Raw genomic sequence first — 26,305 nt, 5'->3', positions numbered from 1 at the left:
CCTGGCCTGTGGTACATCAAATCAGAAGAAAAGGAAACCATATGAAAAAGTGGGAATCAGTGGTTGTTCAGTGCCTGAGTCAGCTGGGGTGGTGGGGACAGAAGGGACAGGGAAGGTGGCCAGAGCCAGGCACTGAGGGGAGCAGCACTGTCGGAATGCAGGACATCCCTCTGGGTGCCCTGGATGGCTCAAGATCCTGGCAGGGGCTTGGAGATCCTGGCAGGAAGCCAAAGACATTTGGGAATTCGATCTCAACCCATGGAGCAAATTACCACCTTTGTATGAAGAATTACAAGTCACAAAAGTTTAAGTAACGTGATAGTAATTGTCACAGGGTGAAAGATGGAATTTTGAAGATTTTTTACTACAAGGGTCTAGGAGGCAAGATGGAGAGAATTGGGTGTTGTCCTATGCTTCTTCCTTCTTCCTAGCCTTCATCTTCTTGGTGATGGTGGCACATTTAGATTGGCCTAAAGTAGAAGCAGACAGTCTAACACAGATGAGAGGTATTGGAAAATAACTGTAAATAAAGTACACATAGTTTTTAATATAAAGAGATAGCCGTGTAGTGTGCCCTTGACAGACCTGCAGATCAGACCTCTGTGGGTCTGAGAGAAAATATTTTGGATAACAGATAATAAACAACCTTGTGAACACGAGCCAAAGAATCCCAACTCTTTCTTTGGCCAGCGGGTTGGGAAAAAGGGTCATCCTGAAAGCTGAAAACCCGAGACAGCACCACCCTTTCCAGGGACTTCCAGCAGTTGATCAGCTCTGCATGATCAATTATCCCCCACCAATGTCCTTGTTACCACCTGCAGCTACCCAGGTAAGAGTTCAATCCAGTCTCATCGTTCACAACCATCCCTTTCCATTCACACTTAGCCAGGCATTGCTGTGCCAGGAATTCCTCCCCTGCCCTTCCAACAAGCCACCCCTGGTCACTTGCTGTCAAACAGCTCCTGTGAAGAGCTGTGGGTTTTCTGCACAGCTTCTTTCTGAAACACAGCAAGAAAACACTGCTCAACCTGCAAAATCCAGTAGCTGCAGGGCAAATCAGCAGTGCTGAGTAGTCAAGGGTCAGATCTTTCCCTCATGGGCTTCAGGAGCATCAGAGAAGAAAGTTACAGTAATGCTTACAGCATGGAAACCGCTGCATTAAAATTTCACAAACAATTAGGTCTCTCTGCTATCATTCATCTTTTTTTACAGGAGTTCCCTTCCCAAGGCTGGCCTGAGAATGATGCCAGGCTGAGACACTTTCATTTCCTGCATAAAAGACAATTTATTTCTTCACTTACAAAATAATAACAGAGCATTCACTTGTGTCACAAACAGATGAAAAATGAGGTAAAACCAAAACACCATTTTTAAAGCCTGTACAAAACAAAATACTGTCTCACACTAAACTCTGGCAAAGACAAACAAAGGCCAAATCTTAATTTCAAATTCAAAATACTAATTTAAGGCTTTGGTCTCTTGAACAAAAAGATTACACTGATAAATTCGTTCAAATTTATGCTGCGCAATCGCATTTCCATGGTGTTATTTTCCTTTTTTTTTTCAACAGCAAACAGCTGGCTTTTAAATATTGTATTCTGATGGATTGCTGCCATCAATACAACAGTATCTGTTCTGTGCATATACACATTTTCACAAGCTGCAGAGCACACAGAGAACACATGGTATTGCTTTGCCTCTCCTTTCAGACACTCCTCTCACACAGCTCCTCTAATTATGGTAAAACCCTTGGAGATGAGAGACACTTCGGATGAGCTCAAAAAGAAAACATACATCTTGTGCACACCACAGTTTACGCCCACACCCTTTTCAGACTGTCTGAGGAACTCCTGTCTCTCATATTCATAGTATCTTAAGTTGACCGTACCTGCAAAAAAAGAGAAAAGCTGCTGAAATTCTGACACCTGAGGTATTACCTTCGTTTCCTTCCCTCCCAGTATCATACATCTTTCATAATTACTTTTCTTGTTATGCTTCAGAGTTTAAATTAAAAAAAAAAATACATATAAATAGATCACTTTTTCAGCCTGTCCTACAGTCTGTGACTTTATGACTGTTGGCACTTCCACATATAACGGATAAAAGCAACATTTTCCTGCCATGATGCGGTTTTTCACAGTGTGGTGTTTTCAGAGTGGCTTCCAGCTGCCAGTGCTCAGCTCTCAGTTGCTTTTTTGGCACTTAACAAACAGCTCACACAGTCAGTTTGGGCTGCTTTGGTGTGTCAGCCCCGGAGCTTCACAGTGGCACTTTCTGCAGGTCTGGAGCAAAAACACTGTCCTGTCCTTGCAGCTGAGCTCTTGCCTCGGCTGGCCTCGGTGGCTGTCACTGATGCCTGCTGAAAAGGAAGGGGGATTTTCCTTTCCTACGGAGCTCCTGCTGCCCGCAAGTGGGGTCACCAAAGCAGAGCTCACACAGTGGAGAAGAAACACAGTCCCATCACGGTTTCCTGGTAATCCGGCTGCAAAGGGCTCCAAGCAGCAGGACTTTCTTCAGGGGCCAGATGCCTCCATCCCGGCCCCCATCCCTTCAGAGGCTGGTGTCGATGGCGCCCGCTTTGGCCTTCAGGGTGGCCTCAGAGACAGTGTCCGGCTGCCCATCCCGGCAGAAGAGCACAGCGGGAGTCTTGCAGGCCCACATGGCCACCTCTCCCCCGCTGGCCGGGCTGGAGGAGGACATGGCGTTGCCCGGGGGGCCGCTGTGCCGATTGATGTAGCGTTCCCGGACCCGCTCAGCCCGGCTCCGCGGCTCCGGCTGGCGGCCCGGCACCGACAGGTAGGCGACCATGTTGTTCCTAGTCCTGTAGCCACCCTCCCGGCTGCGCCGCAGCAGCACCGAGATGTTGGGGTTACGGGCGGCGTAGATGAGCGGGTTGATGGCGCCGTTGGCCCAGGCCATGCCGCTGGCCACGGCGTCCATGGTGGGCGAGAAGGGCAGGCGGCCGGCGGCGGCGGCCAGCCCCAGGATGCAGTAGGGCCCCCAGCAGCAGATGATGGAGACGATCATGATGAGGACGGTGGTGGCCGTGCGCATCTCCCCGTAGGCGCGCAGCAGGTGCCCGTAGGTGGTGAGCGGCCGCACGCGGCTCTCGGCCAGCCGCACCGCCCGGCAGATGTTGAAGTGGCAGAAGCACATGACGGCGAAGGGCAGGAGGTAGCAGAGCACGATGAGGGCAGCGCCGTAGGGCGGCCCGAGCCGCGAGGAGCCCCAGGGCAGCACGTAGACGCAGCGGTAGGCGCCGGGACGGGCTTCGCGACGCCCCTCGCCCGCCAGCCCGTACCAGGGCCCGGCCAGCGCCAGGGCGGCCAGCCAGACCGCGGCCAGCAGCTGCGCGGCGCGGCGCCGGCCCATCTTGTGCCGGGGCTGGCGGACGATGGCACAGTAGCGGTCGAACGAGAGCAGGGCCATGGTGAGCGTGGCGGCGATGCCCAGCCCGGCGTGGAGGGCGGCGCTGGCCAGGCACAGGCGCTGCCCGAAGAGCCAAGCGCCGGGCGGGCGGCTGAGCAGGCTGAGGAAGGCCAGCGGCAGGCAGAGCAGGGCGCCCAGCAGCTCCGACAGCGACAGCGACAGCACGAAGGCGTTGGTGACCGTGCGGAGCTGCCGGTGCCGGGCGATCACCAGCACCACCGCCCCGTTGCCCAGCGCCGAGAGGGCGAAGATGAGCAGCAGCGCGGCCGCTTGCGAGGCCAGCGCCGCCGCCGACCACCCTGCCGCTCCCGCCGCCGCCGCCCCGCCGCTCTCGTTGCCGCCGCCGCCGCCGCCGCCGCGGGAGAGGTTTCCCGGCACGGCCGCCGCCGGCTCCATGCGCAACCTCATGGCCCGGCCCCGCCGCGGCTGCAGAGGCCCCGCCGCTCCCGGCCCCCCCGGCCGCTGACGTCGCTCGGCCGCCGTTGCCCGGGGAACCGGCCCGGCCCGGCCCGGCCCAGCTGGACCCGGCGGCGGCGGAGCGGAGCCCCCACAGACGAGCGGCGGGGCCGGGGAACCGCAGCCCACAGCGGCATCATCCTCCCGTGGGTGCCCACAGATGTGCTCCCCTGGCAGCCCCGGTCAGATCCTCTCCCCGCACAGCCCCGCAGACCAACACGGAGGACCAGCTACCCCCGGACTCTCAGGTGGAGGCCAGGACCATCACCCCATCACCAGGATGGGGCTTGAGGGATTATCAGGGATTCCCACATGGGCAGCAGGACCCTTTCCCCCCACTCTCATCCATACTACAGCTGCCTGCCCCTACCTGAAAATTTCCTTAAGGATGGGGGTACAGAATAGGTAATGAAGGATGCATCCCAATTAATGCCTGAAGAACCTCCAAACATCCGGTGCTGGGCTTTGTGACTTGCTGTCCCAGCTCATTCCAAGGAGCCAGGCTGGGGGGCTGATCAGAAGGAGATGCCCAGAAGACAAAAACACATGGTAGAGTGTGCTCCTGCAAGCACGGAGGATTTGGGTGTCACTTCTTGTTCTTCTGTACCAGATGCTGTATGGAATTTACAAGGGAGTTACAGGAAAGCTAGGAGCAAGAGCCCCAGACACCATCCTCAAAAACCTCTATTGGCAGCTCAGCAGTTGCATAAATCGGGGGATTTTTGTTTCCTCCTGCTACAAAGTTATTTTCAAGCTGACAGAAGAAATTCCTCCCAGGCTTTTCTGTGCCAACCTTATCTAAGTTCACCAATATGCACCCTTCTGCTGCATGAGCTTCCATGAGATGATCATTCTCATTTTCATGTCTCATTTTAACAAGGGCCAGTTCCTCCCATGAGTGTCTTCATTTAACAAGCACCATTTTATCCAGAGACACAGTGGAAGTGACAGGCCACCAGAGGTCTGAAGGTCTGATCCTGCCACTGCAAATGGTTTTTCCCTGGAGGGACTCTGGCAAAGCAAGCGCTGACTGCACTCTGCTGCACAAGCTGCCCCTGGACTGGGACAAAATCAGTAAATAATTAGCAGCCAAAGGTCGTAATAGCTCAGACTTTCAAACACAGCTGCTCCTGTTGAAAGCTAACCACAGGGTATTTGCAGCCAGTGGTCCAAGATAAGAAAGAGAGGAAGGCTTAGGGAAGCAGCACAGCATGGGCGCTCAGCAGGAACACAGGAAATTCTGATCAAATACCTGCATCCAGCCTCAGGATGCAGGAGAGCCCCGGTGGGGTGAAATGAGTGAGGAAGGGGTTGTCTGGACAGGCTGAGCAGGGAAGCTGGGGCATGAGACAGAGCAGCACAGCTGGCTGAGCAGGAGGACAACAAGAGCTAGCAATTCAAACCCACAGTCATGACATACTCAGCAGAATCCTGCAAATGAGCTCTGGGAGTGAAAACACGGAAAATGGCAGAGTCTTCAGCTGGCATTTAATAGAAATCTAATTTTGAAATTTGAAATAATTTGCAGACATAGAGAAGGCACATAAATTTGAAGGCAGCTCTCCAAGATCCGCTCAGTTTTCTGTGAATTATGGGGAAGAAAAAAAAAAGGAAGAAAAATACTACAGCTTCTCAGAGCAGCCTGTATATGCTAATCACAGTGCACCTAATGTGCTAATCACAACAGGGGAACAAGCCTGTTACCCTGAAATGTGACAAATGTGACAAGGCTGTTCCTGTTGCAAGGTGTGGAGAAGCAAAACAGAAATTCACGGGCAGGAGAAGCACAGCACCATCAGTGAGGCTCTGCCACCACCCGTGGCTCGGGTCACTTGAAGAAGAAGCCGTGTTTCAGTGGGTCCTCCTCTTCCACAGTGAAGGTGGCTGTGCCAGTGTAAAAGGCTTCTCCTGAGACTTCCACAATGACAGCGTTGTAGTTCCCAAACTTGGCCTCCTGCAGAGAGATCAGGATGAGGATAGAGGCAACAGAAGGTTCTCCCAACCCCACAGAATTCCAGTGATACTTGATATTTATGCAGACACCCTTGCCCTGGTTCATCCCAAAGCAGCCACACAACACAACAAGGTCCTAAAATCCTTTTAGTGCCATGTTTGTGGGAGAGCAAGACCCACAGGCACCTCCCTCCTTCCCTACACCCTTCCCTGGGCACAGAAAGGCTTTTCTGCTCCCCCGCTGAGCACATTTCCAGCAGCTCTTGAGACAGGGGGAAAGTCCAGCACAAGCCACTTGCCTTCACTGCTTTCCCAGTGAACAAGGAGCCCGTGGTGCTGCTCCGGAAGGTTCTGCTCTGGTCCAGCTGGATGAGTCCCTTATGGTACTGCAAGGCAATGCGAGCTGTCACCCCCGAGCCTGTCGGACTTCGGTCAACCTACAGCAGAAGAGATGAACCAGCTCTAGATTTTGGGGTTTAATACAAAATGAGATTGCTCCCCTCAGTTCTCTCTGCCACCTTTACACTGCACTCAGGGGAAACCCCCTCAATCCAGGGTTTTGTAGAGAATCCAGATACATCACAGCTGAGAAGGAAAAAAGAAGCAGGTTTAGGGTACTTCTGGACTGTGGTTGGCTTTGGCACAGTTAGGGATGGATGATCTAATAAACCCTGAGGCCATTTAGGAGCACTGAAGTCTTCCCAGCATCATCTCAAAAGGACTGAGAGGGGCTGAGGTCACCTGCCCCATTCTCACACCTCAAGGCAAGATTGGTTCTCCTTACACTGAGGGGGCTCCTGGCCAGCCTGGTTTTTAAAATCTCCAAAAACACAGTGTTGGCCAGCTTCTGAGGTGACCTGTCCCAGTGCTCCACACGCCTCACTGCTGGGAAGTCCAACCAAAACTTCCCCTGCCATTTATGTGATACCTTATGCACTGCAGACAAGAACAGAATTTTAACACCCCATTTCTCTCCTGTTGTTCATCCCCAGCAGATGTTCCCTGGATTAGGACTTTACGGACATGTACTATGCTGGGATCCTGTCTCAGCTCCTGAACTCCTGGAAAATACCAATCAACAGGTTTTGGGTATGAACCTTTTTAAAATGCCACCATTTAAGGTGTGCAGAAGTATTTCTGCTATTAGGAGCAAAACCAGAATGCGTGCATCAACACTCAGCTCTCCAGAGACATGACAACAGCACAAGCAATCACTGCCCAAACTAAGAACCAGAACAGTCTCTCTTCTTTACAGTGGATCTAAGAGACAAGGGGACAATTGTGGTGCCTCTTGTGCCTGAGAAGAGCCCGTTTCTGTACCTGTTCATCTGCAAACACACAGATGTTGGTGGTAGGCTCCTCACTAAAGGCATCTTTCCCATCTGTCAGTATGGTGCCGTAGAGGAAAGCCAGGTCTTCGCTCTCAGGGTGATGAAGCTTGAACTGGGAACAGCACAGAGAGGGTCACAACTACACACAACAGCAGCAATGTGTGCAGTGCAGCTTCTGTGAGAGACCAGAGGAGGGGACAAGGCCACTTGGCTGCATTTCCACCTCTGTTTCACAGGTAGCAGAGACAGAGAGAAGCAGGAAAGCTCCTTCTCCTGTCCTTGTAAGGACTCTGAAATTCAACATGGGGCCGGAAGGATGGGACTCTCCCACCATCCTGAGCATCTGTCTGGTGCAGTCACCCCAGAGGGAACATGCTGGGATTCCACAGTGCTCATCCATACCTGCTTCTTCACCGCTTCTGTCACTGCACTCGCTGCACTGACCAGGTCTCTGGTCTTTGAAGAGCACACATCAAGGCCCAGCTGCTCGGCGCTGAGGAAGGCGTAGAAGGTGCCACCATAGCCGATGTCAACCACCACCTTCCCATGGCCAGGGACATCAATGGCCAAGTCTGAGCAGAGAAAGGGAGGCAGGTGAGGAGGCAAAACTGCTGAGCCACAGGCTTGCAGAGAGTGAAGGAATGCAGACACATGCAAGGCCAGTGGACAGGGATGATAACTTGAGTACTCCTATGGCACATTACAGCATCCCTGACGACCTCTGAAGAACACTGGGACTAGGGAGATAATTACCAGACACACTCAGCCACACCACCAGCCCCCAACACCGGCACGGCCACCACCAACCCCCCGCCAACACCCAGCGGTCCCCACCGGTGGCGGCAGCGAAGGCGGGCACGCTGTGGAAGCGCACGGGGTTGCCGCTGCGGTGGCCGTCCCAGGGCACGAAGGCGGTGACGGGCCCGCAGGGGCAGCGCAGGCGGACGGCGGTCTCGGGGCGGGCGGGCGCCGGCACCAGCCCGTAGTCGAGGGCGAAGCGGCCGAGGGCCATCACGGCGTGGCCGCACATGGCGCTGTAGCCGGCGCAGTGCAGGAACAGCGCCGCCAGGTGCGCTCCGTCCGCCGCCGCCCCGCCGCGCACCACCACGGCCCCGTACATGCCGGCGTGGCCGCGCGGCTCGTGCATCAGCGCCCGCCGCACGTGGTCGTGCCGGGCCGCCACCTCCCGCCGCAGCGACAGCAGCGACAGCCCCGCCGCCGCCGCCTGCTCCGCCGCCTCCAGCCGCGGGATGATGCGCAGCGGCTCGCCGCCCGTGTGCATCTCCACCGTCTGCAGCACCGCGCCCGAGGGCGAGTGCGGCGGCAGCGCCCGTCCCGCTCCGCCACCGGCGCTGTCACCGCTGTCACCGCCGCCCCGTGCCGCCATCGCGCCACACGCCACACCCCGAGAGACCACGCCCACCAACTGGGACCACGCCCCGCTCGGGCTTCCCCGCCTGAGGCCTCGCCCACGTCACGCCCACCCAATTGAAGTCCCGCCTATGTCCCCGCCCATGGCAGTAACCACGCCCCAACTCAGGCCACGCCCTCCCGAGTTCCCGCCCCTTCGCGTTCCCGCGCCCGCGCTCCAGGGAGGAGCCGACCCGCGGCGGAAGCGGAAGTGCCGCGGCGGAAGTACCGGGGCCGCCGTTGCTGGGTTACCGCGATGTTCCGCGCCGGTAGGACGGGCCGGGATGGGGCACCGGGACGGGGCTGGGAATGCGGCTGGGGGCGCGGATGGGGTTGAGGGGGTTGTCAGCGGCTGGAGCGGGCCGGGACTGGCGTTCGGTGCCTTTCCCGGTAACGCGGCCCGCGCTCTCCCCGCAGCTGTGGACATCCAGCCCGCCTGCCTCGGGCTGTACTGCGGCAGGACCGTGCTGTCGGTGAACGGCTCCGTGGAGACTTACGGGGACTGCGGGGTGAGTGCGAGGCCCGGCCCCCGCGGGTAACGGGGGCTGCTGGGGCAGAAGGGCGCCGTGACCGAAACAGGAGCTGCGCCCTGCCTCCCTTCCCGAGGGAGCTGCCGGAGGCTCGGTCTGCCCCCGAGCTGGGTGGAGGGGCTGGAAAAGCTGGAACAGAGCGGGAGGGTGTGGAGAGCTGTGCTGAAATGAGTCACTGTGCCGGTTTTACTGGAGTGCTGAGGGAGAGCGAGGCCCGGGAAGGGTGGGATCAGACTGGAGAACAGCGGTTGTGAGCAGCCTGGTGAGGGAGCTGGGATGAAAGGGAGCGGTGTGACAGCAGCAGAGGAAAATGGAGGCTTGTGTGAAGGCTTTTAATCATGCTTCACCTTGTTTATATTAAAAAAGAAGAGCCAGAGAGAGCAAGTGTAAGCTGAGAAATTACTGGGGTTATTGTTTCATCTCTTTAAAAATCTGGTCTGTCTTGCCCCAAGCTGGCTTTGCATTAACTGCAGTGATTTGCTGTTGGTGGTGGGATTCTAAGTCCAACCTCTGCCTTCTGCAGGTGTGTCCCAGAGGCCAAAGAACCGATGACAACAAAATCTGCCGGGAGTGTTTGGGATCTCCAGACCGCTATGACTGGCTGTACCTCGGCTTCATGGCCATGCTGCCCCTGGTTTTACACTGGTTCTTTATTGAGTGGTATTCTGGAAAGAAGAGGTTTGTGTACCCTTTCTCTAGATGAGTTGTTCAAAATTGGAAATCTTTTATCCACGAGTGATCCATCTGAGGTGCTGAACTGAACTGTCCAGCAGTTCTTGGAATCCTAAACTGGTGTGGGTTGGGTGGGAGCCTTAAGGATCATCCAGTTCCAGTTTTCTCATGGGCAGGGACACCTTCCAGCACACCAGGTTGCTCAGAGCCCCATCCACCCTTGTTGTTGATTGAGCTGATATGGTTGCACAGAAGTTTAGAGCAGCTGTAGGAGGGTTTATTTACAAATGTAAGTGTCTTGCAGGGCACCCTCTCCAGTCACTGCCCTCAGGGCATGGTCTGCACCTCTTTAATGTGGCAGTGCACAGTCCATCTGGCAGTCTGGGCTGGATTTGGTTTCCCAGCAGACAGAAGCAGCAGGTTGTATCATTTCCCCTGGGTCAGTATCAGCAGGGCTGCACAAGTGCAATGAGAGGATGGGTTTGAGTTTTCTCTTTAGGAATATGTATTCTGGGTTGGGGTCTTGATAGCAGAACTTCTGTGGCCTTTACATGAGAGAAGTTCTGTCAAAAAGAGGTTTAGAGCCACAGCTGCATGTGGCCATTAGGTGTTAGACTGGAGTTTTTAAGGAGTGGTGGCTCTGGAGTGTATTGAACTGTCCCTGTCCCTGGCAGGGGGTTGGAACTGGATAGTCTTTAAAGTCCCTAATAACCCAAATTGTTCTGTGGGGACAGGGGACTGGGAGTGTTTCATATATGAATATTTACCACCTTCAATGAGGACCTGCAGCTTTGGCAATTCTGCTTGTATCACAAGCAGCAATGTCACATTTTCTGAGACGTGCTGTGTGTTACCCTCACCGCTCTTTTCTTTTACACGCTAAAATCTTACACCTGAGACTGTCAGAGAGCTTCCACACTGAGCGGGTTTTAACTCTGCACAAGGCTCTGTGGGATTCCAGGGCTGCTGGGATTTGCAGGAGCTGGCAGCATGGCAGTGACAGTGCTGTTGTCCCGCAGCTCCAGCGCGCTGCTGCAGCACCTGACGGCGCTGCTGGAGTGCAGCGTGGCGGCCGTGGTGACGCTGCTGCTCAGCGACCCCGTGGGCTCCCTGCACATCCGCTCCTGCCCCGTCAAGAAGCTCTCGGACTGGTACACGATGCTCTACAACCCCAGCCCCGACTACATCACCACCGTGCACTGCACCCACGAGGCCGTGTACCCCCTGTGAGTGTGTGCCTGTCAGTGTGTGCCTGTCAGCGTGTGCCCCCTGTCAGTGTGTGCCTGTCAGTGTGTACCTGTCAGTGTGTGCCCCTGTCAGTGTGTGCCCCCTGTCAGTGTGTGGCCCCTTGTGAGTGTGTACCTCCTGTGAGTGTGTACCCCCTGTGAGCGTGTGCCCCTTGTGTGTGCCCCCTCTGAGTGTGTGACCCCTGTCAGTTTGTGCCCCTGTCAGTGCTGTCAGTGTGTGCCCCCTGTCAGTGTGTGCCCCCCTGTGAGTGTGTACCTCCTGTGAGTGTGTGGCCCCTGTGTACCCCCCTGTCAGTGTGTGCCCCCCTGCCTCTCCTCCAAGCTGCCAGAAGTGTTCAGGTAGAGCTGGGATCAATGTCAGTCAATCCCCTGAATCTTTAGTGCATTGAGCTGTTTTATACATAGATTTAGCAACACTTAATGACTTTCTGAGTAATCAAAGGAAGTGGCATAGCCCAGACTATCACAATCAATTTAGTTGGAAAAGACCTGGGATGATCGAGTCCAGCCTATGGCCCAACACCACCATGGCACTGAGAGCCAATTCCAGTCTTTCCTTAAACATCTCTAGGGATGGTGACTCCATCACCTCCCTGGACAGCCCATTCCAGTGTCTGGTCACCCTTTCTGTGAAGAAATTCCTCCTCATGTCCAGCCTGAACCTCCCCATGTGCAGCTTGAGACTGTGTCCTCTCTGACACTATGTAGCTTAAAACTTCTTTATTTTTGTTTTCTTTTCCTTGCAAAGGAAACATCTTGACTGTTTCCCCTCAGGAAAAGTGAGCCCATCATTCTGTCTTTAAACCTTTTACCCATAAAGTCTTTAGAGTTCACTGACTAACCCCAAATTCCTTGGTTGTGACCTGAATCTCTATGAGAAAACTGCACATTTTAAGGAATTTTTCTTTTTCTCCAGGTACACCATCGTGTTTATCTATTATGCCTTCTGTCTCGTGTTGATGATGCTGCTGAGGCCTCTCCTGGTGAAGAAGATTGCCTGTGGTTTGGGGAGGTCTGACAGATTTAAAAGCATTTATGCAGCACTCTACTTCTTCCCCATCCTCACCGTGCTGCAGGCCGTGGGAGGAGGCCTCCTCTGTGAGTTCCCTCCTAAAAACACTCCTGAACACACCTATCAATGCACACTAAGAAAGGACTTAAGGGACAGAAGGAAGGGACACTTCCTGCTTTGGGAATAAGGGTATTGTTTAGGGTTATTTTCAAGAGTTTCACCTGAAAAGATTGCTCATTAGGAGCTCTGTCCTCACCAGGCTCCTGAGCAACACTGCTTTGCCTCAGCCAGTGCTGCTAGACACTGTCCCTTCCCCAGAAAAGGAGGAGAGGGGGTGGGAGAGGAAAGTACTCCAGAGTGAGCTAGTTCCACTTTTTACTAAGGCAGAGTTTGTCTGATTTCAGAGATGGGTTTTAGTGTAAATTTGGGGAGATTGGCTATTTTTGGTTTAGCTTCCAGCGTTCTTGTCACATTTGGAGAGATGCCACAAAATCCCCACTCAGCCTGACTACTTTTCTCATTATCATTTTTCAATTTGTGGTGTAAGTGTTGAGTAACTCCACTGAGAAACAGCAGAAAACCCCAGAGGGAGCAGCTTGGCTGTGCTTGGCTGACCCTCAGTGCTGTGCTTGTGTGGTGCCATGCTAAGAGGCAGCTAGAGCAGCTCAGTTTGCTTCACACCTGTGGAAAAAACTCTCTGCTGAAGGATAAGCTGTGCCATTTTTTGCCTGCTAACGTGTTGCATGTTTGTCTTTAGATTATGCCTTCCCATACATCATCCTGGTGCTCTCTTTGGTTACACTGGCTGTGTACATGTCTGCTTCTGAAGTGGAGGTGGGTAAACGTGTTTTCTGTGTTAAAGGAGTAAAAAAGACTTGAATGAGCAGAGACCACTTTGTCTCTTGCCTTTTCTCAGTGGTGTATTTTACTTTTAAGTCTCTTCCTTTATCCCTTCCCCTCTGGGCTGGAGGAATCTCATGTGAGAATTTCCTCACATGAGGGAAGCTGGGTGTGTGCTGGAAGGGCTCAAACCCAGGAGGCTTCACATGGTTTTTGTGCTCTACCTGTCACACCTCTTAAATGTCAGGTGCTGGCTAACAGGCTGAATGCTAACAGGATGTTGTGTTTATTTTGCAAGTTTTTCAAGGATCTGCTCGTGAGGAAGAAAAGGCTCGTTGTGCTCTTCAGCCACTGGTTACTCCATGCCTATGGAATCATCTCCATTTCCAAACTGGATAAGCTTGAGCAGGACCTGCCTTTGCTTGCCTTGGTACCTGCCCCTGCCCTCTTCTACCTGATGACAGCAAAGTACACGGAGCCCTCACGGATCCTCTCTGAAGGTGGGAATGGACATTGAAAGGAGCCTGTGCCAACAACTGTCCCAGTGATCTGGATGAAGCAATTTTAGTGCTTGTCACGCTTTGGAAACTTCTGTTTTCAAAAAGAAGTTGTTTATGTGCCAGACTTTTGGTGAAACACCTCTGGGTGAGACTGTATAATATTAAAAAGTTGCACTTTGTATTCTTCCTGAGTATCCCCCTGTCAGTGTGTGGCCCCTTGTGAGTGTGTACCTCCTGTGAGTGTGTACCCCCTGTGAGCGTGTGCCCCTTGTGTGTGCCCCCTCTGAGTGTGTGACCCCTGTCAGTTTGTGCCCCTGTCAGTGCTGTCAGTGTGTGCCCCCTGTCAGTGTGTGGCCCCTTGTGAGTGTGTACCTCCTGTGAGTGTGTACCCCCTGTGAGCGTGTGCCCCTTGTGTGTGCCCCCTCTGAGTGTGTGACCCCTGTCAGTTTGTGCCCCTGTCAGTGCTGTCAGTGTGTGCCCCCTGTCAGTGTGTGGCCCCTTGTGAGTGTGTACCTCCTGTGAGTGTGTACCCCCTGTGAGCGTGTGCCCCTTGTGTGTGCCCCCTCTGAGTGTGTGACCCCTGTCAGTTTGTGCCCCTGTCAGTGCTGTCAGTGTGTGCCCCCTGTCAGTGTGTGGCCCCTTGTGAGTGTGTACCTCCTGTGAGTGTGTACCCCCTGTGAGCGTGTGCCCCTTGTGTGTGCCCCCTCTGAGTGTGTGACCCCTGTCAGTTTGTGCCCCTGTCAGTGCTGTCAGTGTGTGCCCCCTGTCAGTGTGTGGCCCCTTGTGAGTGTGTACCTCCTGTGAGTGTGTACCCCCTGTGAGCGTGTGCCCCTTGTGTGTGCCCCCTCTGAGTGTGTGACCCCTGTCAGTTTGTGCCCCTGTCAGTGCTGTCAGTGTGTGCCCCCTGTCAGTGTGTGGCCCCTTGTGAGTGTGTACCTCCTGTGAGTGTGTACCCCCTGTGAGCGTGTGCCCCTTGTGTGTGCCCCCTCTGAGTGTGTGACCCCTGTCAGTTTGTGCCCCTGTCAGTGCTGTCAGTGTGTGCCCCCTGTCAGTGTGTGGCCCCTTGTGAGTGTGTACCTCCTGTGAGTGTGTACCCCCTGTGAGCGTGTGCCCCTTGTGTGTGCCCCCTCTGAGTGTGTGACCCCTGTCAGTTTGTGCCCCTGTCAGTGCTGTCAGTGTGTGCCCCCTGTCAGTGTGTGGCCCCTTGTGAGTGTGTACCTCCTGTGAGTGTGTACCCCCTGTGAGCGTGTGCCCCTTGTGTGTGCCCCCTCTGAGTGTGTGACCCCTGTCAGTTTGTGCCCCTGTCAGTGCTGTCAGTGTGTGCCCCCTGTCAGTGTGTGGCCCCTTGTGAGTGTGTACCTCCTGTGAGTGTGTACCCCCTGTGAGCGTGTGCCCCTTGTGTGTGCCCCCTCTGAGTGTGTGACCCCTGTCAGTTTGTGCCCCTGTCAGTGCTGTCAGTGTGTGCCCCCTGTCAGTGTGTGGCCCCTTGTGAGTGTGTACCTCCTGTGAGTGTGTACCCCCTGTGAGCGTGTGCCCCTTGTGTGTGCCCCCTCTGAGTGTGTGACCCCTGTCAGTTTGTGCCCCTGTCAGTGCTGTCAGTGTGTGCCCCCTGTCAGTGTGTGGCCCCTTGTGAGTGTGTACCTCCTGTGAGTGTGTACCCCCTGTGAGCGTGTGCCCCTTGTGTGTGCCCCCTCTGAGTGTGTGACCCCTGTCAGTTTGTGCCCCTGTCAGTGCTGTCAGTGTGTGCCCCCTGTCAGTGTGTGGCCCCTTGTGAGTGTGTACCTCCTGTGAGTGTGTACCCCCTGTGAGCGTGTGCCCCTTGTGTGTGCCCCCTCTGAGTGTGTGACCCCTGTCAGTTTGTGCCCCTGTCAGTGCTGTCAGTGTGTGCCCCCTGTCAGTGTGTGGCCCCTTGTGAGTGTGTACCTCCTGTGAGTGTGTACCCCCTGTGAGCGTGTGCCCCTTGTGTGTGCCCCCTCTGAGTGTGTGACCCCTGTCAGTTTGTGCCCCTGTCAGTGCTGTCAGTGTGTGCCCCCTGTCAGTGTGTGGCCCCTTGTGAGTGTGTACCTCCTGTGAGTGTGTACCCCCTGTGAGCGTGTGCCCCTTGTGTGTGCCCCCTCTGAGTGTGTGACCCCTGTCAGTTTGTGCCCCTGTCAGTGCTGTCAGTGTGTGCCCCCTGTCAGTGTGTGGCCCCTTGTGAGTGTGTACCTCCTGTGAGTGTGTACCCCCTGTGAGCGTGTGCCCCTTGTGTGTGCCCCCTCTGAGTGTGTGACCCCTGTCAGTTTGTGCCCCTGTCAGTGCTGTCAGTGTGTGCCCCCTGTCAGTGTGTGGCCCCTTGTGAGTGTGTACCTCCTGTGAGTGTGTACCCCCTGTGAGCGTGTGCCCCTTGTGTGTGCCCCCTCTGAGTGTGTGACCCCTGTCAGTTTGTGCCCCTGTCAGTGCTGTCAGTGTGTGCCCCCTGTCAGTGTGTGGCCCCTTGTGAGTGTGTACCTCCTGTGAGTGTGTACCCCCTGTGAGCGTGTGCCCCTTGTGTGTGCCCCCTCTGAGTGTGTGACCCCTGTCAGTTTGTGCCCCTGTCAGTGCTGTCAGTGTGTGCCCCCTGTCAGTGTGTGGCCCCTTGTGAGTGTGTACCTCCTGTGAGTGTGTACCCCCTGTGAGCGTGTGCCCCTTGTGTGTGCCCCCTCTGAGTGTGTGACCCCTGTCAGTTTGTGCCCCTGTCAGTGCTGTCAGTGTGTGCCCCCTGTCAGTGTGTGCCCCCCTGTGAGTGTGTACCTCCTGTGAGTGTGTGGCCCCGTGTACCCCCCTGTCAGTGTGTGCCCCCCTGCCTCTCCTCCAAGCTGCCAGAAGTGTTCAGGTAGAGCTGGGATCAATGCCAATCAATCCCCTGAATCTTTAGTGCATTGAGCTGTTTTATACATAGATTTAGCAACACTTAATGACTTTCTGAGTAATCAAAGGAAGTGGCATAGCCCAGACTATCACAATCAATTTAGTTGGAAAAGACCTGGGATGATCGAGTCCAGCCTATGGCCCAACACCACCATGGCACTGAGAGCCAATTCCAGTCTTTCCTTAAACATCTCTAGGGATGGTGACTCCATCACCTCCCTGGACAGCCCATTCCAGTGTCTGGTCACCCTTTCTGTGAAGAAATTCCTCCTCATGTCCAGCCTGAACCTCCCCATGTGCAGCTTGAGACTGTGTCCTCTCTGACACTATGTAGCTTAAAACTTCGTTATTTTTGTTTTCTTTTCCTTGCAAAGGAAACATCTTGACTGTTTCCCCTCAGGAAAAGTGAGCCCATCATTCTGTCTTTAAACCTTTTACCCATAAAGTCTTTAGAGTTCACTGACTAACCCCAAATTCCTTGGTTGTGACCTGAATCTCTATGAGAAAACTGCACATTTTAAGGAATTTTTCTTTTTCTCCAGGTACACCATCGTGTTTATCTATTATGCCTTCTGTCTCGTGTTGATGATGCTGCTGAGGCCTCTCCTGGTGAAGAAGATTGCCTGTGGTTTGGGGAGGTCTGACAGATTTAAAAGCATTTATGCAGCACTCTACTTCTTCCCCATCCTCACCGTGCTGCAGGCCGTGGGAGGAGGCCTCCTCTGTGAGTTCCCTCCTAAAAACACTCCTGAACACACCTATCAATGCACACTAAGAAAGGACTTAAGGGACAGAAGGAAGGGACACTTCCTGCTTTGGGAATAAGGGTATTGTTTAGGGTTATTTTGAAGAGTTTCACCTGAAAAGATTGCTCATTAGGAGCTCTGTCCTCACCAGGCTCCTGAGTAACACTGCTTTGCCTTAGCCAGTGCTGCTAGACACTGTCCCTTCCCCAGAAAAGGAGGAGAGGGGGTGGGAGAGGAAAGTACTCCAGAGTGAGCTAGTTCCACTTTTTACTAAGGCAGAGTTTGTCTGATTTCAGAGATGGGTTTTAGTGTAAATTTGGGGAGATTGGCTATTTTTGGTTTAGCTTCCAGCGTTCTTGTCACATTTGGAGAGATGCCACAAAATCCCCACTCAGCCTGACTACTTTTCTCATTATCATTTTTCAATTTGTGGTGTAAGTGTTGAGTAACTCCACTGAGAAACAGCAGAAAACCCCAGAGGGAGCAGCTTGGCTGTGCTTGGCTGACCCTCAGTGCTGTGCTTGTGTGGTGCCATGCTAAGAGGCAGCTAGAGCAGCTCAGTTTGCTTCACACCTGTGGAAAAAACTCTCTGCTGAAGGATAAGCTGTGCCATTTTTTGCCTGCTAACGTGTTGCATGTTTGTCTTTAGATTATGCCTTCCCATACATCATCCTGGTGCTCTCTTTGGTTACACTGGCTGTGTACATGTCTGCTTCTGAAGTGGAGGTGGGTAAACGTGTTTTCTGTGTTAAAGGAGTAAAAAAGACTTGAATGAGCAGAGACCACTTTGTCTCTTGCCTTTTCTCAGTGGTGTATTTTACTTTTAAGTCTCTTCCTTTATCCCTTCCCCTCTGGGCTGGAGGAATCTCATGTGAGAATTTCCTCACATGAGGGAAGCTGGGTGTGTGCTGGAAGGGCTCAAACCCAGGAGGCTTCACATGGTTTTTGTGCTCTACCTGTCACACCTCTTAAATGTCAGGTGCTGGCTAACAGGCTGAATGCTAACAGGATGTTGTGTTTATTTTGCAAGTTTTTCAAGGACCTGCTCGTGAGGAAGAAAAGGCTCGTTGTGCTCTTCAGCCACTGGTTACTCCATGCCTATGGAATCATCTCCATTTCCAAACTGGATAAGCTTGAGCAGGACCTGCCTTTGCTTGCCTTGGTACCTGCCCCTGCCCTCTTCTACCTGATGACAGCAAAGTACACAGAGCCCTCACGGATCCTCTCTGAAGGTGGGAATGGACACTGAAAGGAGCCTGTGCCAACAACTGTCCCAGTGATCTGGATGAAGCAATTTTAGTGCTTGTCACGCTTTGGAAACTTCTGTTTTCAAAAAGAAGTTGTTTATGTGCCAGACTTTTGGTGAAACACCTCTGGGTGAGACTGTATAATATTAAAAAGTTGCACTTTGTATTCTTCCTGAGTATCTGGTATAGATGAAAAGCAATGTCTTTTTGTCTGTTTATCACTGTGAATCTGTGTAAAAAGCTTGTGACACATCCTAGTACAATGTTTTGCTTGTGTATTGTTCACTTCCTAACATGATGTTTGAATAAAACAATAGAGCCTGGTTTTCAGTAGACTTTAATAAAAAAAAAAATAGAGCTTGAATATACCAGAGAACTTCATTTTGTCATCACATACTCTAGCTTTTATCCCCCACCAGTGGAAACAGACTGTCTTCTTCCTTCCATCAAAAGATAAAACATGTGCATGATTCCTCATGATGTTTGAGTCTGACTGCTGGAGAAGAAATGCACTGTAAAAGAAGAAGAAGAAATGCACTGTAAAATTCTCTGTAAGGCAGAGTTTATGCTCTGTGTGCTTTCATATATGGAGACCTTCCTGGAGAGCATTAAATGGATCAAAGATTTTCTTTTCTTGGTAGTTGGATTAGTATTGGTCACCAAAACTTGATGCTGCAGAGAGTCTAGAGGAAGATGCAAAGCAGTGCTGAAGGGCCAAAGCCAGAACCACAAGTAAGAAGATTCTCTCAAATTAAACTCTCCCATTGTATGGATCACTGGCTGTATCAGTGCATATTTGTGTATGTCAGTGACAATAATGCTTTTTTCATTCTATCACCTGCCAGCACTGCTCAGGACTGAGTCTGCCAGGAGCTCAGAGGCTTTGAAAGGTGTCACCTCAGCCAGGCTGCCTCGAGCTATCACTCTCCTCCATGGAAGGTTTGTTTTTGTTACATCTGATATGCCTTTCCTCATAGCTTTATGTGATTTTTTTTATTTTCATGTGAAATGCCACTTGACAGGTTCACTGCACCTATAAACTGTGTGCAAACAAACTCACTCTTGCATGCAGAAGTGAGGTTTTATTTAGGGATTGAGGAAGTAATTGATCTTAAATACTGTCTATACTGCTATGTACAATGTTTAATTTGCAGACACAGTGATCTAGAGGACAGTTCTAAAAGTATGGGATTAAAATTAATGTTAAAATACCACATCTAAGGTCTTCACTCCATCTGTATTTCTGTGTGGACTGTGTGCATTTGGCTTAAATGTTATGCTGGATCTTGTTTTTAAAAAGAAAACTAACAAGTCCCAGGTAAAGAGTACATATTTTGCTAGGTCTGCTAAACAGTGTGTTGATTTTGAAAGCAGAATGAGGGATTCTGTTAAAAGCAAAGCTTATAGGAGGGCACTGCACCCCATGGACCTTGCCTGGCACCTCAACCACTGACCTTTCTGCTGGACTCCAGTGCTTTAGCCTTCAGCAAAACCTGGAATGTGAAATACAAATTAATGAAGTCTTTTATCATCTTCTCTCAGTAGCATTAAAATAATTTTATATATCTGTATATATATTGGCAGCCACAGAAACAGCGGTGCATATTGCTCACACGAAAATTTTAAAGAACATAAACATTAATTAACCACAGTCCTGCAGTGATAACCAGCCAGCCACAAGCTGCAGGAGATGAAGTCTGATAGTTTTATTTATCCTTTGAGGAAAAGCAAACACACAGTTCTGGGAAGATCAGTGATCAGCTCAGACTATTTTACAACCCCCTCATTGCTATTACCACAGCTCTTCAGGAAGCGGAAGTTAAGGATGATGAAGGAAGTTAAGGAATGCCTTAAGGCATTTCTGGTTCTTCAGAATTCACAGAATCACAGAATCCCTGGGTTGGAAGAGACCTTCAGGATCATCGAGTCCAACCCAGCCCCAACAGCTCAACTCACCCCTGTCCCCCAGTGCCACATCCAGGCTTTGTTAAACACACCCAGGGATGGTGACTGCACCACCTCCCCGGGCAGCCATTCCAGAACTTTATCACCCTTTCTGTACAAAACCTTTTCCTGATATCCAACCTGAATTTCCCTTGGTGCAGCTGGAGACTGTGTCCTCTGGTTCTGTCAGTGCTGCCTGGAGAAAGAGACCAATAAATGGTCTCAATGTGCAGCAGAAAGATTGGACACAGTGCTTGTGTTTTCCAGATTCAGAGAATCACAGAATAGTTTGGATTGAAAGGGACTAAAAAAAACATCCAGTCCCCACCCCCTGCCATGGCAGGGACACCTTCCACCATCCTAGGTTGCTCCAAGGCCCATCCAAGCCGGGCTGGAGCCCTTCCAGGGATCCAGGGGCAGCCCTGTGCCAGGGCTTCCCCACCCTCACAGGGAAGAATTCTTTCCTAACCTTAATCCAATCTAAACCTCTTCTCTTTCAGTTTGAAGCTGTTCCCCCTTGTTCCATCACTACAGTACCTGATGAAACTAGCTAAGAATTAATATATTCTGGGATCTAGAAGGAAAAAAGAAGTGTGTAAAAATAAAAAAGTTCGGTATCAAAAATAAAAAAGTTACAGTGATCACCCATTCAGGATTTTTTGACATCCAGAGTATCCAGTCCTTCCAGCTTGTGTTGTTGGCTGCTATAAAACCACTGATCTTTTCCTCTCATTGCTGAATTGTTGTTAGAGCTGGCACTGTGTTCAGTATTCCCCACTCACTTTCCAGAAATTCGTGTAGTGACACTGAGTACAATTTATTTTTTTTCTTAAAATGAAAAAGCCCCTCACAAAATGTTAAGAAACTTGTTTTGTTTATCTTGTTTTCCCACAGCTTGACTGGCAACCAGACCTGTACTCTGCAGGAACCTTTTCAAGTACCCAATCCTTGCATAAAAAACCCCAAAGTTTGCTTTTCTGACAAGATAAGTGGTGAAAAAACTTACTTGATCGTTTATTTGAATTTGTGTTACAAATTAAAGCTACACCCAACTGGAAAAATATTACAAGGCTGATGATCTGAATGAGAACAGCAAGAACATTATGAGGTACAGATTTAAGGAAAGCTTGAGTATCAAATCAACAAAGGGAATAATATCAGGAAAAATTGTTTTTATAGCCATGATTTTATACATTGCTGGAAACCCCAGATTTAATAATTTCCCTCATATGGCTTCAAAAACAGTAGTGCCTTATTTGCAAAATGCAATTTTGTTTTTTACATGGTAAGTGAAATAGATTTATGCAAATCAGTATGCCAGAAAATTTAAATTCATCTTTTGAATAAAGATGTCCTCTGTCCATCCCTTGAGAAGATTTACACCACAGTTAAGAGTTAAAATGGGGTAGATTGCTGTGCCAAAAAAAATAAAGGACTGAAATATTTTCTTTAAAATGTGATCTTAAAAAGAAAAAAGTCTTCTTTTTTTTTTTTTGTTTTGAAGTAGTTATTAACATGTAACCATGAAGCACTGTCAGGTCATTCAGTTTTTTGCCTATTCCTGACTTGAGTTCGCTGCAAAAATATCTTCTTTTATTATTGCTCTGTGAAAAAAATAATTACAACTGAATATTACCACAGTTTTCTAAATATTTTCCAAAGAATTTCACTGTTTCTAGCGAGATCAGGAAGAATAAAATGAGTTTTTGCTTATGGAAATACAAAGGTCAATGTATTCCTCTGACATTTTTTCTTTCAACAGCATTATCCATTTCAACCCATTGAAAAAATTGTAGGAGTTTCCAAAACCAACACAAACCACTCGTGTCTATGGCACCAAATAAAATGGGTGAGACCAGCCAGAGCAGCACAGGTCATGCCCAGTCAGGGAAACTTTTCCTCCTTTGCTCCCACAAAATCATGTTGACTCAATAATGTTGGATCAGCTCTACCAGCACCCAGCTACATTTCATCTTGTTTCCAGACAGGTATGATCAGACAGAGCTGATAGCCAAGGGCCTGAAAGATGTACAGAATAATTTCAAAGCACAAATTCCACACTTCACAGCCTGTTCCACGCCTCAGCTGCATCCCAGGCCTTTTCCTACAATCCCTGGCTGAAAGCACCAGACACAGGATATTGATTATGCCTCAGGCAGGTGCCTTGCCCTTGGATACTCCTCTTTGTTTCCTTCCAAACTTCATCTCTCTTTTCTGCAGGGCAGAGAAAGGGTTTTTAGACAGTGCCATGACTGAACATTAGACTTAGGTGCTGTGAATAAAAGCAGGGTCTGTCAGTAACTGATTGGCTTAACCAGTCTCCTTCTTTTTGTTTGGGGTGGTTTTGTTCTTTTGTTTGTTTGTTTGTTTGCTTTTTGGGGTTTGGGTTTTGGGTTTTGGTTTTTTAAATTTTGTGTACTTCTCTTTTGTTTCTCTCTTGGTTTCTTCCAAGGTTAGCCTGCTTAGTTTAATTCTCCTTCTTTTTACAGTAGAAGAAAGAATACTGAAAGTAATCTCAAAAGGTCATCCTGGTGCATCTCTGCTGTACAGCAGAATCAATTAGACCTAAGAACCCCTGACAGATGTTTGATTTGTCCTTAAAAACCCTGGTGGCAGAAATACTCTGTCTCTGCAAAACTCAGACAACTGATTCCAGTTTGATTCCAGGGCCTCCCTCTGTGTGCTGTCAGTGCTTTCCAAGGGCCTTCTTCTTCTGTTAAATCTGTTCTGTTTCCAGCTATTTGTCTGAAAAAGTGGGCAAGGAGAAAAGCTTACTGTATTGCTAGGAATTTTTATTTATTTGCTAATTCCTGCCATGCCGTCTCTTAGATTTACCTGTTTTAAATGGAAAAGTTGCACATTTCTTCAACTTTTTTTTCATCATCTTTACTGAATTCCTCTTCAATTTCAAAATAATCTTCATCCTCCTTTAAACTCCAGGTCTGTCCTATACCAAAGCTACAGGTGAGAACATAAACCTTGAACCTTGCCAGGCCACCTTTTCACACACACTGCTCTGACTGTGCCTTTTTCATTGCTGCATATCTTTGTTGACTTATGTTCAACTTTTCAGCTTTAATTCTGTTTATCTCTGCTTAAATGCCTCCCTCATGATGGATTTGCACAAACAACTGTTTCTACCTAAATGCAAGAACACAGATTTTTAAAAATTATTATGAACGTTTTTTTCCCTTAAATTATTTTTGTGGTTTGCTAAAATAATTCTTAATTCTAGTTCTGCCCTGCAGAGGGTGCTCCCACTCTTATCATGTTTGTCATCTGCAGATATGATAAGCATTTGTTCTGTCCTATCACCTGAGTCCTCCAGGAAAAACAGATTAATTCCAGTATGAGGCCAGACCTCCTGCAAACTAACAGGAATCATTATTCTACTCAGTCAGTAAAACATGGATAACAATTATCCAGGGTGATTTTTCCAGCTGTTTTTGCTCAGCCTGAAAAAGAGGCGGTTGAAGGGACATAGATTAAAGATGTGTAAAAATCACACACACCTTTGCTGGAGCAGTTGAGGAGATGAGTTGCTGTTTCTCATAACACAAGAACTGCAGGATGCCAAAAAACTTTTGAGACAGCAGGTTTGAAACAGGAGAAATCTTGTCCTTACTAAATAAATTATAAAAGTTATTAGGGAGGATAAATGTATATGTGAGCTAAAAGAATCAATCAGTGATAGGAGAACATTGCAGTGAAGATCCAGCGTAGCATAAAATTCCATCAAAAGCTATTAAAATGCAGATATCATCCTCATCCAGAGAAGTTCCTGACACTCCATTTGTCATGGGGATTATACAGAAGAAGGGTCATTCTATATTTGACTGTTCTTGCATTACTTCTCCAAGGAGGACTATTGATCACTGCAGAAGACAGGATCCTGGTAGGACCAGCTCTGAGCCTTACCCAGCATGGCTATTTTGGGAAATGAAGCTGATTTGAACTTCACTCACCTGTTCCTGATGAGCACTTAAATATAATCATGAGCAGCTCTGGCCAAAAAAAAGTCTAATTTGATGTATGTGCATCTCTCAGCATAGTGGAGTCTCATCTTGGTTAAGGCCAAAGGAACACAAGTCACAAGTTAAATGACTTTTCAGTGGAAAAATACATCCCTTCTGTTTTGCTGCAGTAGGTAAAGCACAGAAAGGGAGGACAGGGACAATCTATGCAGGCTGGGAGATTTGGGAAACAGAGAGACAAGATGATACCCAGGAAATAAAGCCAAACAAAGGAATGAAACTGGGCCCAGGATGTGAAGCAACACAAGACTCTGAACTCACTTCTGTGCAGGACTTCAATGTCAAGTGCTGCACTACCTGTTTTTGTTCCCTCTGAGACTCTGAACTTGGGTAAACCTGTCCTACCCACTCCTGTGATCAAAGGCTAGAAACATCAGCTAAACTCAAAGTGTAGATGTTTGGATATTCGCACAAGCTTTTATTTTTTTTTTTTTTTTTTTAAATAAAAGACTGTAGCAGAAAAATCAGCATTAAAAAAATGGAAAAAAAGAGTAAAATATGGAGAACAGAGGAAATGGCTCCCTTGGTAGAAACAGGTGTGTGAGGAAGGCAGAGAAAGGTGAGCTGAGTCTCATTTCTGTGAACTACTTTGATATTTTGCGTCACTGTAATGCTCCAAACAGAGAAGAATGAGCTTGATCTGACATGGTTCCTACAAAGGAATTTATTCCCCTCACACACATCACCTCCATAACACAGCATGCAGACTGAGGCATTTTGCAGATTAAAATAGTGGAGGGCAAGTGCAAGAAATACTGAAAGCCTCGAAAGAAAAATGGAGGAGAAAAGGAAGCAACTTCAGTTGTTTCATCAAAATAGGATGAAATAAAGCAAAGTAGGAAAAGTTTAAAAAGGAGAAAGCGTTACCAGTGTGGCACTGAGTGAAAATAAACAGTTACAAATGCTTTTTATACCTAGTTCTGTTCAGGACACAAAAGAAAGAGTAATCCTCTGATAACAATCTCATTTAGAATGGATCTTATTAAGGGAAAGACAGAGTAGAAAAGTATCAAGGTGTATTTGGCATCTCTTTTGTATGTCCTGCTTAGCTCAGCTGCCAGAAGGAGCACGAGAATGAATCCAGCACAATGGTTTACTCAGCAGTGACAGCCTCAGCCCTGGTTTTTAGGGAGACTTGAGGAATTACAGGACCATGGCTGTCCTTGGTGATGTGTGAGCACAACCTCTCCACCAGCAGAATGAGAACAAGGCCGGCTGTAAATCCACCTTTCTAAGGTCAGACATGCAAAGAGGGTCTTTCCTGCACTCCTGGCATCTGATTTATCCTGCCTCAGGTCAGGCTGGTGACCAGGAGTCAGACAATTCCCCTGGGGACAGAGCACCTGCTGCAGACCGAGGGAGCTCTTGGAACCTTGGAAAGCTGCACAGTTCCCACTCAGCATTTCAGTGCCCTACTTTCCTTGGGAAGGAAGCTCCTCATTGTTCTAAGGAGCAGTGACAGTCAGCAGCCTTGGGGGATGTCTTGACCACCGTCACTCACTCCAACAGATTTGCTACAATAATTCAGAGAAAACTTTGACCAGTGCCTAAAATGGAGAACACTTGACAATAAGGATGGGATGGTAGGCATGCAATATCACTGGAGGCAATGTCCTGGTTTGAACAGACAGGTCTGCTAAGGAAGGCAGGAGCCTCCCCTGAAATGGAAAATGTAAACCCCCTCCCTCCAAATTATTATAATTTTGAAATTAAGGGGCTCTCAGGCAAAAATATGGGAGCAGGAATACGAGTTCTTTATTAGGGAAGAAAATAAAAATAAAACAGACAATGCAGTAATACCAAACAACACTGCCAGAGTCAGAACATGCCCTGACCCCCTGTGTGTCAGGGTGGTGGCACAGTCCCATCCCATGGGGGCTCAGCCCTCCTGCAGTGCCAGCTGTGGTTCTGCTGGAGCAGGGATCCTGCACAAGGCTGGAGTTTTCCTCTGAAGCTCCAGGGCTGCTGGAGATGGGCCTGCTCTTCCTCTGGGAATGCAGGGCAGGAGAAAGCTGCTCCTCTGGGAATGCAGTGGGCAAAGGCTGCTGTGCTGTTCCAGGCTCAGATT

At 49.9% G+C, this 26,305-nt stretch overlaps 4 protein-coding genes across 6 annotated transcripts; 2 read left to right on the top strand and 2 right to left on the bottom strand.

The window, feature by feature from the left end:
• Positions 1–2,458: 2,458 nt before the first annotated feature.
• On the bottom strand, positions 2,459–3,825 carry GPR135 (G protein-coupled receptor 135). Its single transcript, XM_041459421.1, has one exon. The coding sequence runs from the start codon at positions 3,823–3,825 to the stop codon at positions 2,551–2,553; it is 1,275 nt and encodes a 424-aa protein (XP_041315355.1). The 3' UTR covers positions 2,459–2,550.
• A 1,531-nt stretch (positions 3,826–5,356) lies between these two features.
• Positions 5,357–8,571, bottom strand: L3HYPDH (trans-L-3-hydroxyproline dehydratase). 2 transcript variants are annotated; one of them, XM_041459398.1, is made up of 5 exons: positions 8,004–8,571; positions 7,572–7,741; positions 7,159–7,281; positions 6,138–6,275; positions 5,357–5,839 (listed from the first exon to the last, which is right to left on the bottom strand). In XM_041459398.1, exons 1-5 carry the CDS (start codon positions 8,554–8,556, stop codon positions 5,714–5,716), a joined length of 1,110 nt encoding a protein of 369 aa, XP_041315332.1. In that variant the 5' UTR covers positions 8,557–8,571; the 3' UTR covers positions 5,357–5,713. The 2 variants fall into 2 exon arrangements, with proteins under 2 accessions (XP_041315332.1, XP_041315333.1); XM_041459399.1 differs by having other exon boundaries at positions 6,138–6,224.
• A 150-nt stretch (positions 8,572–8,721) lies between these two features.
• LOC121349199 (JNK1/MAPK8-associated membrane protein) lies at positions 8,722–13,567 on the top strand. Of its 2 annotated transcripts, XM_041459410.1 has the most exons (7): positions 8,722–8,848; positions 8,997–9,088; positions 9,633–9,787; positions 10,801–11,007; positions 11,945–12,126; positions 12,798–12,874; positions 13,179–13,567. In XM_041459410.1, the coding sequence occupies exons 1-7, from the start codon at positions 8,836–8,838 to the stop codon at positions 13,395–13,397; spliced, it is 945 nt and encodes a 314-aa protein (XP_041315344.1). In that variant the 5' UTR covers positions 8,722–8,835; the 3' UTR covers positions 13,398–13,567. The 2 variants fall into 2 exon arrangements, with proteins under 2 accessions (XP_041315344.1, XP_041315345.1); XM_041459411.1 differs by lacking the exon at positions 8,997–9,088 and having other exon boundaries at positions 8,785–8,848.
• Positions 13,568–13,627: 60 nt separating this feature from the next.
• LOC121349200 (JNK1/MAPK8-associated membrane protein-like) lies at positions 13,628–18,623 on the top strand. The gene is made up of 4 exons (XM_041459413.1): positions 13,628–13,633; positions 16,809–16,990; positions 17,662–17,738; positions 18,043–18,623. The coding sequence occupies exons 2-4, from the start codon at positions 16,852–16,854 to the stop codon at positions 18,259–18,261; spliced, it is 435 nt and encodes a 144-aa protein (XP_041315347.1). The 5' UTR covers positions 13,628–13,633; positions 16,809–16,851; the 3' UTR covers positions 18,262–18,623.
• Positions 18,624–26,305: the final 7,682 nt, after the last annotated feature.

This window comes from Pyrgilauda ruficollis, unplaced genomic scaffold (assembly GCF_017590135.1).
Source record: "Pyrgilauda ruficollis isolate IOZ18807 unplaced genomic scaffold, ASM1759013v1 scaffold135, whole genome shotgun sequence".
Classification (NCBI taxonomy): domain Eukaryota; kingdom Metazoa; phylum Chordata; class Aves; order Passeriformes; family Passeridae; genus Pyrgilauda; species Pyrgilauda ruficollis.
Note: the sequence above shows the minus strand (reverse complement) of the source record. Positions and strands in the feature narration are given on the sequence as shown.